General features: G+C 47.0%; 1 protein-coding gene across 1 annotated transcript; it reads left to right on the top strand.

Moving 5' to 3' along the window:
* The first annotated feature begins 1,897 nt into the window (after window positions 1–1,897).
* Window positions 1,898–2,874, top strand: LOC142591408 (uncharacterized). The gene is made up of 2 exons (XM_075703736.1): window positions 1,898–2,183; window positions 2,381–2,874. Exons 1-2 carry the CDS (start codon window positions 1,898–1,900, stop codon window positions 2,872–2,874), a joined length of 780 nt encoding a protein of 259 aa, XP_075559851.1.
* Window positions 2,875–11,798: the final 8,924 nt, after the last annotated feature.

The raw sequence follows: 11,798 nt of genomic DNA, 5'->3' as shown, positions 1-11,798 counted from the left end.
TTGATGAATTAGGAAATGAATAGGTGGGTATGTGTGGTCCGATAGTAGGGCAGGTATCTGCACAAAGAGCACACGCGAAGAACAGGGCATATTCGATTTTTACAAAACCTACCAGCTACTACTGGTGTGATGCTTTATGTGTGTATAATGCTTATTTATGTTGCGCACGCACACACACACATGCATGCATATATATATATATATATATATATATATATATATATATATATATATATATATATATATATATATATATATCTTTCTGTGTGTGTGTTTGGGTGCGCAAAAATCCACCGATGATCACTACACTCTCTAATGGAAAATTTGAGCGTAGCTGTATAAATATTTTCATTTCACCGTATATTGACTGTCGCGGAGAATCTGCACATGCGGCACGCTACAAACGGAGTGAAGTGTGGCGTGACTCCATCGCTAATCGAGAGAACGCGAGAGGCTACGAGTGAATGAAGCGCGGGCGCCATTCACCACACCTGCAACTGACAAACATCCGCTCATGCAACGCGTTGTTTCGATATAAGGTATCGGTGCCTTCGCTTTCCGCCTGATGGTTCCGCTTCACCTTTCTCTCCCGCTTAGCTCCTCGCGCTATCTTCGCTATCACCCTCTCGTCTGCTCTCCGTGGTCGATATTTCATCATTTGCTGTGCTCGGTCACTTGGCAATGAGGACGCCGAGGGATGACGCCGGTGCGTATCGCAGGAACGGTTGTCTATGAACGGTGCTCTAAAAAAAAGGATAACATAAGTTACTGGCACCAATCGCTTCAAATCGTTGATGTCTACAGTATTATTTTAAATGTACGCACTGCATTTGTTTCACTATGAGATACCGACAATGAAAGTGATACCGTGGTCCTCGCAGAAAAAAAGGTCAGTGGCTTTCTACTCTGCGAAGAAGAATGAATAGCGGAGATCTGTATGTGGCCCCTTAATGGGGAACTTCCCCTACGCGTGGGTCAGCCCAGCATTTCACTTTCTTCGGGATCGACTCCTCAAGGGGCTCGGGGCTCCTCAAGCTGTTTTTACAGCTTTTACCTGTCCTCCTCGTAACATTTTCTTGTTGCGGAATAAACTCAATTCAATTCAATTCAATACGGGGAGGGCTTAACGCCTGCTCCACCTTCGCCGCAGGTCGGCGCGTCATGGCACTATGTTCCGGATTTTTTTTCTACACGCGGACGCAAGAGTAGGGTGTGTGCCCGATAACAGCTTCACTGTAAAAAAAGACCAAGAAAATAACGGGAATGGAAAGGAAATGTTCATATATGAGTAACGGCGGGTACAACAAATGTTAGCAGAGGAGATTTTTCGCAAATTAAGTAAGGGTGTTCCGTAAGTAATGGAATTGAAAATAACACTTTGTCAGTAATTGCTTCCCGCTTTTGACATTAGTATATGGTTATTATGGGGGGAGAAAGGCGTTTGCATAAAATTATCGTAATGCATTTTTTTCTTATAATACAAAAAAGTCTGCACGTTCGTCCGCAAAGGGCTCACGTTCATCGAGCACCAACTCAAACACGGCCGCAACTGGGTGGAATACGCCTTCACCGAAATCATCCTAAGCAAACAACGGAAAGGCAGCCTGTTCATCGCCAACATCTACAGTAACCTCAAGCACCAAACACAGAAATTCATGACCCTACTACACACAGCCAGTGCCCAAGCCCGAGACAGCACGTTGCTGACCGGAGGGGACTTCAGCGCCACCCATCGAGCGTGGAGTTACGTGAAGGACGCGGCCAAGGGACGGGACTTAATACAGTATACCCTTGACAACAACTGTGTCTTGATCACGGCCCCCGCACATCCCACCCGCATTGGCAACTCCGTAGCACGAGACACCACACCAGACCTTACATTCATCAAAATGACCACATGGACGAAGTAACATGGCACAACACGGGCGTCGACCTGGGCAGTGTCCACTACATCCTCGAAATTACGATACCCAACCAATTCCGGAGCAATACCATTATACACAAGTGGACGGACTCGGACGGATTCAGTAAGGGACGCCTCACCGCAGCACAAGACATCACCGAGATCGAAACCTGGACGGCGGAGCTCCGCGATGCATTTCGCTCAGCCACAAAGACCATAAAAACAGACCAGGACATCATTATCATGGACAGCCACCTGGCCCTTCTGATCGAGGACAAACGTTCGATACAGGCGCTTTGGAAGCAGCAACGGATGAATCGCAAATTGAGGAAGAAGGTGGCTGACTTAAACAGGGCCATTGAACACTATTGCATGTTCCTGTGCCATCAGCAGTGGAACGAAATCTGCAACCGAGTTGACAGGGAACTGCATCGCAGTTGCACATGTAATCTATTTCGGCACCTCCTGACGAAACAGAGACCATTTCATACGAGCGCGGCCGCCTGGCCCACCTCACGCACACTATCACACAACAACAAGAAAAAGGCGCAGTTGTCAGGAGCCTGGAAGCCAAGTATCTGCCGGACACGTCAACGGAAACCCACCCGCCATACGGGGGGCTGCCCAACACGTGGCTCCACCGAGACATTACCATATCAGAGGTAGGGATAGCGCTGCACGAGCTCCACACCCACTCAGCAGCCGCACCTGATGTCGTTACCAACAAGATGCTACGCTACCTGGACGATGCTTCGATAGAGGCCCTAACCCATTACTTCAATGAATGCTGGCATTCGGGCAAGCTTCCCCGCCAGGGGAAAACGACAAAAACGATCCTGATTCCGAAGCCGGGCAAACTACTGGACATCGGCAACCTGCGTCCCATCTCATTCACGTCCTGCATGGGCAAGGTGCTGGAGAACGTGGTCCCGAACCGGTGGCAGGAATACCTAGAGATGGAAGGCCTCTAGCATGACACAATGATCGGCTTCCGGCGCAGACTCTGCACACAAGACGCCATGTTACAACTCAAGCAAGAAATCATCGACAACAGGACACAAGACAGCAAAGTAATTCTGGGGCTAGATCTACAAAGCGCATTCGACAAAGTCAAACACTCACCCATATTAGCACAAGTATCGCAGCTCATCATGGGGCTAACGAGCTACAATTATATTCAAGACTTCATGACCAACCGCATGGTGGAACTGCACGCCGGAGACCTCAAGCTCCCCGAACACAAGCTCGGCAGGACGGGTACTCCGCAGGGTTCGATCATCTCTCCATTGGTCTTCAACAACATCATGATCGGGGTAGCGAGGGCAGTAGCGGGGACCGGCGTCCGGTATACGATCTACGACGACGACATTACCCTTTGGGCGGCCGGCGGCACCGACGCCAGCATCGAGCAACAGCTGCAAACGGCGGTTACCACCATCGAGCAGCACCTTGACGACACAGGCCTAATGTGCTGGCCCACCAAATCCGAGCTGTTCGTCCTTACACCTCTTAGATCGAGATGGAAGCGCGCTACCCTTCGGGAGGGTGACCACATCAAGATTGCGACTGCATCGGAGCAACGCATCCCAGAAGTTCCCACGATCAAGGTCCTGGGCCTGCTGCTCAATAAGAGCGGCCGCAAGGACGAGATCATCAACAAGCTTACCACCAAGGCAATTGTCGCCATCCGGCTCCAACACGGAGTCCCTACACGAGGGATGGGCATGCGTGAAGACAGTCTCGTGCGCCTTGTTCATTTGTTCATCATCAGCCACATCGTTTACGTTGCGGCCTACCTCTACTGGCAGGTCACTGACAGGACAAAGATCATCACGCTGATCAGACGGGCTTACGAGACGGCGCTGGGCTTAATGGACACCATGAGTACGGCTCGGCTCCTAAAGCTCGGCGTCCATAACACCCTAGAAGTATTAGCCGAGGAGCAGCTCACCACGCAAATGGAGCGCGTCTCTACCACCAAGACGGGCCGCAGTATACTAACGTCCCTGGGTCACAACCCCCAAGCTCCCAGCCGGCATCCGTGCGAGATCGCAGAGAAGGCGCGGGCCCACATTTACGTGGGTCCCATCCCGAAGAACATGCACTCAGAGTACAACCAAGCACGGCGGCAGGCTCGGGCCAAGGCGCTCACTGAACAGCCCGCCCAAGACCGCACGCCCGGTACGTTGGCGACGCGGAATGCAAGCAGGAAGGCTTCGCGGTAGCGGTCGTTGCGGCGGCTACCGGCACCAAGACAACGGCAGCGAGCGTGCAGTGCACGAATGCCACAGACGCTGAGGAGGTGGCCATCGCTCTGGCGATCAGCGAGGCCGATTGTCGCACCTTGCTCAGCGACTCGAGGAACGCCGTGCCCCGCTTTGCCAAGGGGCGAATATGTGCACCGAAGGCCGCCATCATCAGCAAGCTCCAACTTCAACACCGCAGCAGCACCATCCATATCAAGTGGTTCCCGGCGCATGCCGGCTAGTGTGCATACTCACCGAACCACAACTAGACGGCCCATTCGGCAGCTCGAGCGCTTACCTTCCGCGTCCCCGAGAGTGACCGTTCCGTGTGGTGGTTCTAAACCGAGGACAGATTGACCAGTTACGCCGAAGTAAACAAGTGTTATCACTCAGCTCGACGGATAATGCTGCCTCCCCACCCGGCTCTCAGTCGGGAGGAGGCCGTAATCCTAAGGCAAATACGCACCGCGTCACTCCTCACCCTCGCAATGCTGCACGTGCTTCACCCAGTGCCCTATGCGAGTGGGCTGTGAGGTGCTTGTGCAGCGGGTCCGGCGGACAAATGACATATTATGTGGTACTGTGCCAGGTTCGCGACGGCAGCTACCTCCAGGACTTACCCGCCCGAACTTCAAGGTACACTGCAGTCTCCAGACAAAGACACACAACTATGGGCCATCCAGCAGGCCCGGGGACCGCTCTAAAAGCACAAGCCTCATGACCCACTACAAACGGGCCTTACTGGGGTAGTGCATAGTAGGACATAACCCCGGGTCGACGCTTGGCCAGCATCATGACAAGTTAAACCGTCGTATGCCGGCACATTTTTAAGGTTGTTCCTACTCCTAAAGCGTCGTTGTTTGCAGGACTGCAACCACTTTTTAATAGAGGTGGTGAATTATTTCATCATCGTCATCATCTGTAGCACTGATTGCATCAGCGTCACGCCGCATCTAACCAGCCGTAACAACGCACAGTTTGGCCGGCTCCAAATAAGTGGAGTAATGGTCGGTAAAAATACTTATTGGCAGTGTTGATTCGTCTGTATTCGGAGCGAAGCCCTATATGGCTAGCCAGGAACTCATGCAGCGCAAACTCATGCACATGAGTGTGCAAAACAAAGACAAAAAGAGGTGCGTGAATGATTGCGCCAGCAGCGACGTGAATGATCTCCTTCATAGCCGAATGCGAGCGCAGCGATTTCTCCCCGGTTCCAAAGTAGGCAGCACCCACGTCATACGTACTCCTTAGGAGCGCAGCTTTCGATGAGCAACGGGAACGAAATCAGGAACGACCTCGCCTACGCCGTGCGAATGCGGCAGGCCGAGCACAAGAACAGGCCCGTGCAGCCGAGCCGGCACAGTAACTTCGTACCGAGGTTACCCCAGCCCACCAAGACCTCGTTCAAGAAACATCCGAATTAACCCACATGATAAACACGGGGCCGCAAGTTTCAGCTTCGCCGGTTACCCATCTGCACGGAGTGCTTGGACAGTGATCTTTTTATATCCCGGCAATCGCCGATTCACTCGCGTGGCACTCACGAAGAAACAACAAACGAACAACAGATCATTTAACTTTAGAAAACAAGAACTGCTCAAACAGGAAGTGGGTTTTGGCAACGTATGCAACAGTTTCGTATTGTCACTGTGCACCATAATATAATATACGGAAATACGTATAGAGGGCCACTTTTCTCCAGTACTTTAATTTCTACCTAGCAGTATTCTCTCATAGCCAGTATCCCGTTAGAAAGTGCACCAGTGGGATACTAGAAAATTAGAAAAATGCATGAAATTGGGGCAATTCAAACAGCCTAGAGAAGGGCACATTATTAGCTGAAACGACGAAATGTTTCTGGTAAATATTTTATTACATTTATAGTATGTAACAAAAAACGCGTTCCGCAACACAACAGCTTTGCTCATGAACTCGTTAGCATTGTGCATGCCGTTAATTCGTAAAGATGCGTAGCAAGGCATTAGTATTTGGTTGCGCGAGTAACACCACTTGTCATTTAGAGTATAAGAGAATTTCAACTTTTGCGTATTTCTGCACGTCTCAAGTACCTCCAAGTGAGGGCTGCTTTCCGCGCTCATGACACACTGCGATATTGTGAATAGCTACTCAAGACATCCAAGAGCGCTGACTTTCTACATTCTAGTTTATCAGTGCGCTGGCTGAATCATGGGCCCCACAGTGTACGAATGTAATTATATGAAGTGGTATTTGTTTGGGACAATACCATATGTTTTAGACTTCAACATGTTTCAGCTGGTTGTTAAACTATTTTTCATGAAGATACATGTTTAATGCTGCTGAGAACGTAATGGCAGGGACATTATTACTGTATTCATGTATTTTTCCATGTATGAATTTAGCTATGTGCGATAGCTACACCCGAAAGCTGAAGCAGTCTCGAAGGTAACAAATGCATTCAAAGTTGACTAATGTAGACGACAATAGCACATTTCTCTTGTGCTCTTGACGTCAACGTTGACTTTATACTTTATTATAGCTTTATACAAAGGCTGCTGCTCAATTGATAATGTGTTTTTATGCACAGTTGATCTCTGAATAGCCAAAATACGATTGTAAGGAGGTTGAGGGTAAATGATACGTTGAATTTCGCCAGCGCTTTCAAAAGTCATCTGGCTTCAGCTCCCGCATCGTTCCACTTTACTAATGCGATAGGCCATTAAGAAGCGAGAACAGGTGGCTATGGGTCTAAACGACCGACTACAGAGCAGTTGCTCTTAGCGTCCACTTCATGGGACAAAACTTCCCCAAATTTACGCTCTCATCTTCTTTCTGAAATGACTGAAGCATATCTAGGCGCTTTGGGGAGCACGTAAGAAAGCTGATATTTTCCGATATGCGTAAAATTGCAAAACATTTCCACTTTCTGACTCATGTCCTGCAGCATCAGATTAAGTGTGTGCGCAAGACAGTGTAATATATGCCGTTCTCCTGGCTCCTCCTGTTGTATGAGAGCTTCCAGCCCACCATACTGCGCTCTTATATTTGCAGCGCCATGACAGAATTGCCCACAGCAATTGCGAGTCCTAAGTTTAAAGCGGCAGAGTGCGTACTTTAAAAGGGCAAAAATGCAGGCCGTTCTGGTGCCCGCAGCGTTATAATATCCACAAAACTGCTCATGTGTTTCAAAGTAGATGTAGGCAGTACGAAAGCAGAGATGTCATTGGCAGATAAGTCTGCACTATCATACATGATCATTACATAGCATCCCGCAAGACGAATCTCATTATTGAGTGAACGGAGAACATGACAAGCCGAAATGTCCAACACTTTGTTAAAATTGTTTTGGGAGAGCTCTTTGCACTTGGTTCCAGAATTATATGATTACAGTTCTGGAATGTCATTATCGTGAAGCTGCAGTTCTCTTAGATTATTTCGTCCAGCAATATGACCACGTACTGCCAATGCTACTGCAATACTACTACTACTACTGCCAATACTACTTATGTCAAGAATACTACAGTGAACATACGGTAGCTAGTGGCGCTTTCCTTGCGCCTTCCATTTCGTTTTGCTTCCCAGTTACATAAAAAGTTATTACATTCAGCCCCGTTTTCACAGCTGCGGCACCGCTCATGACCGCACGGTGCAGATTCGAGGCCTCATGACTAAGTATTATAAGTGATTTTTTCCAGTTAGAAAACCCGCCTCGCTTAAACTTCAAGCGAGAGTCCTTATGCCTTGAAGTTGAGGTGTTTGGAAGAAAACTGTTCATCCCACAAGCAGCGCGACAGGTCTCAGAACATGGCTTGGCCACTGAGGCGTCATACAGAAGCCGCATGCACGAATATTTCGAAGGCTGTTTGGCAATGCCTTGCTTGTTGAGCTTTAACGTTAGGCAATGCATCCTCACCAACAATTTGCACGCGCGCGGAGGTAGTGGTTACAATGGAAGATGTCAAGTGTGTGCTGCTAAGGCAAACCTCGGTTGGTTCAGAAGTGGACGCCGAAGATCCCGTGGTGGTCGAAGTGCGTGTTCTTTAGTCATCCGGTTTACGAGGTCTGTTCATCTCGATAAGATATCTGTCAGTGGTTTTTCATGGTTTCCTGGAATACCACGCCACTAAGGTAGGACCACCAAAGAATGGAGTGCAAAAGGCGTGATCTGAGTTAAAGAAAAAGAATGAAGTGTGGATCAACCCTGTGATGGTGGAAGGCCAGTAATCCTGCAGCTATGCACCTGAATTCTCGCTCTGACCACGTAGAACCGTGCCGAGTGTCTGGCACTAAGCAATTTGCTCAAGATGGGTTTAATGTTGTGGGGTTTATTACGCAGGTTAGTGTTCCATTCAATTTGCTGTTAACGTTTTTTCTTTGTATTCGCCACGATGATGTGTATTATCTGCCTCGATTATTTGTAAAGTGTGTAGTTGATGTTTTCAGTAAAAACTTGATTCGGTTGTTCAGGAAGGGTTAGAAGTCTTAGAAGAGAATGTGCCCGAAAGACACACCTGCAATTATCAAAAAGCCTTTCATTTAACTCACCACAGAGACATAGAACTTCAGGTATTCGGAGAGCTCCCGTTGCCAGTCGGAATTTCTGATGTTAAACTGAACTTAAAACTCTTGGTGCTGTCAGGCCTCACCTTGGCTGTTGGGAGACAAATTTATGTAGCAGCGGCAATTTAAAGCGCTGCTGTTCTTTCAACTTTTATGCAACTGTAGTCGATTTCTCCGAAGTCGTACAAATGAAGACACGATGCCATATGACAACTTCGCTATTCTAGGGAGGGGGGAGAGAGAGAAGAGAACATTCAAGCCCTCTTCCTCCCGTAGTCATGGGCGCATATCACGTATACAATAATATCTTGCCGCCTTCTTCATCCTTTGCGTTCTATAATTTCATAGCACCTATGCTAACGCAATACAATACCGCTGTAATCAATTGTGGAGTTATATACATCATCAATTATTGGGATTGTAATTGGAAATTGGATTGGACGGCTATTGGGTTTGATCGAATAATTGATTGGGATTGGGAAGGATTGGCGATAAGAGTTAATGGAGAATACCTTAGTAACTTTCGATTCGCTGATGATATTTCCTTGTTTAGTAACTGAGAGGACCAATTGCAATGCTCAGTGACCTGGACAGGCAAAGCTAGAGTGTCTCTAAAAATTAATCAGCAGATAACTAATTTTTAACAGCCCCGAAGAGAACAGCAGTTTATGATACGTAGCGAGGCACTGGAAGTGGTAAGGGAATACATCTACTTAGGGCAGGTAGTCACCGCGGATCTGGGCGATGAGGCTGAAATAAACAGAAGAATGAGAATCGGCTGGGGTGCGTTTGGCAGGCATTCTCAGATCATGAACTGCAGGTTGTCATTATCCCTCAAGAGAAAAGTGTATAACAGCTGTGTCTTACCAGTACTCACCTACGCGGCAGAAGCCTGGATGCTTATGGAAAGTGTCTATTTAAATTGAAGACGACGCAACGAACTATGGAAAGAAGAATGATGGGTGCGACGTTAAGGGGTTAACAAGAGAGCAGATCGCGTGAGGGAACAAACGCGATTTAATGACATCTTATTTGAAATCAAGAAAAAGAAATGGACATGGGCAGGGAATGTACTGAGGAGGGAAGATAACCGATGGTCATTAAGGGTTACGGACTAGATATCGAGAGAAGGAAAGCGCAGCAGGGGTCGACAGAAAGTTAGGTGGATGATTGAGATTAAGAAGTTTGCAGAAACAGCATGGCCACAATTAGCACATGACCGGGGTAGTTGGAGAAATATGGGAGAGGCCTTTGCCCTGCAGTGGGCGTAGCCAGGCTGATGATGATGATGATGGTGATACATTAGTATTACATCGTCTCTATGATTTGTCTTTATTCTAATTCCAAAACCTTATGTTTTCATCGGAGGGAATAAATTATTATAACCTCTCTTCTTCCTCTCACAGCCAGATCTAGCACCATGAAGTTATGCATTTCTGCAGCCTGTAATATATTCTTCAGTTTCCTAGAATAGCTTGCTGGCGATTTCCGTTCAACAGTCTTCATAGTTTCTATGATAATTTTATAAGGCTTTTCCTTGGATAATGTTCTCTGAAAGAAATAACAGTGGCACGATCACACGCTGGATGATTCCTTGCGAAAGCTCAGCCGAGGAGCATTTGCTGTCATCAATTTTATGAATCCTCTGTGAGTTCATTACGGTAATTAAAGATCGCCTCCCACAAACGTGCCTAATGATATTGTCCTTCTGTGAAATAAGAAAAAGCCAACGTTGACGACAAGAGAATAACCGAAATATGCTATTGGCGTCAGCAATATTTTACATTGAATGCACGTGTTACCTACGAGACTGATTCAGCTTCCGGGCGTAGCTATCGCACATAGCTCAATTATTGCTTGAAAGTATACATGAACACAGTAATAATGTTATTGCCTTTACTTTGTGAGCAGATTTAAACACGTGTATCTTCAGCAAAATAGTTGGACAAACTGCTGTGATGTGGTCAAATCTAAAGCATATAGTTCTGTGTCACAGTACGTCAGCTCTAGATAATATTATTCGAACACGATTGAGTAAGCGCATTGATAAATAATAAAAGTTCAATGTCAGCGTTAAAGGACATCGCCAGTAAGTATTTTCAATATGGCTATGTGGCATGAGCGCGGTAAGCAGTCTTCCCTGGGATGTACTTTAGGCGGGCAGAAATAGCCGAAACTTATATTTTACGTTGGTAAGTGGTTTTAATCATGCAACCATGTACTGCTCCCTTGCTATGCATTTTTACGAGTAAATGACTTACGCAATGCTAACGAGTTTGTGAGCAAGGCGATTCTGCTCGTGAACGTTTTTACACACTGTTAGAGCGTGAGACTGTTTACAAGAGAACATTGCGTTCACTTCAGCTAATAATGAGCCGCTCTCCATACTGTATGCTTTGTCCGATGCTTATGCATCCTTATAATTTTGTAGTAGCTTGCCGTCAGCATTTCTAGCGCTATACTGGCTCCGTGGGGTATAGCTCTCAATATAAATAAATCTGTCTTGGAAGGCTCGCCCTCCATACGTAATGCCAACTTTCATATTATGGTAAGCAGTGACAATATACAAACATCTTATACGTGCATGGAAAGCCACTTGATGTTTCAGCAGTTCCTGCTTTCTTCAAATACAGAAGGTTTAGGATATAGCATACTATTGCATGTTTAGTTGTTGTTTATTTGTCAGCGCCATGCTAGCGAATCGACCATTACTGTGTTAACAAAAATAGACCAAGCAGTCACTCTCCATAACTATTTTTATCCCACCATTATTCTACTTATATGGAGCCCACCAAATAAATGCGCCCTGTTGTTGCGGCCTGTTGGGCGTTGCTTGATGTGAATGCAACGAGTGCTACAGATGATGAGGGTCACAAAATACTTCATTGGTTCACTCAAATAGTACTTGCCATCCTACAAACTGCGCTTCCTGCTGCAACTACGATAGCATATTTCAAAGCCAGCATAAGGCTGCATGTTTAAGCGTGCCTGTCGAAAACGTGAAGCCCTAGCACGTATATTTCACTAATATAGGCAGCCTTTAGAAGCCAAATTTCTGTGAACCTTCACCTTTCGCATTGTTTGTCTGAAAAGTTCATGAGGCTTGTGGT

Source organism: Dermacentor variabilis, chromosome 8 (genome assembly GCF_050947875.1).
Source record: "Dermacentor variabilis isolate Ectoservices chromosome 8, ASM5094787v1, whole genome shotgun sequence".
NCBI lineage: Eukaryota > Metazoa > Arthropoda > Arachnida > Ixodida > Ixodidae > Dermacentor > Dermacentor variabilis.
Note: the sequence above shows the minus strand (reverse complement) of the source record. Positions and strands in the feature narration are given on the sequence as shown.

Bases quoted from the DNA above. Each gene is read 5' to 3' on its own strand.
- LOC142591408 (XM_075703736.1), top strand. From the start codon at position 1,898: ATGGACGAAGTAACATGGCACAACACGGGCGTCGACCTGGGCAGTGTC. The intron at 2,184-2,380 runs GTTCGATACAGG...CTGACGAAACAG, and splicing joins CCTTCTGATCGAGGACAAAC to AGACCATTTCATACGAGCGC.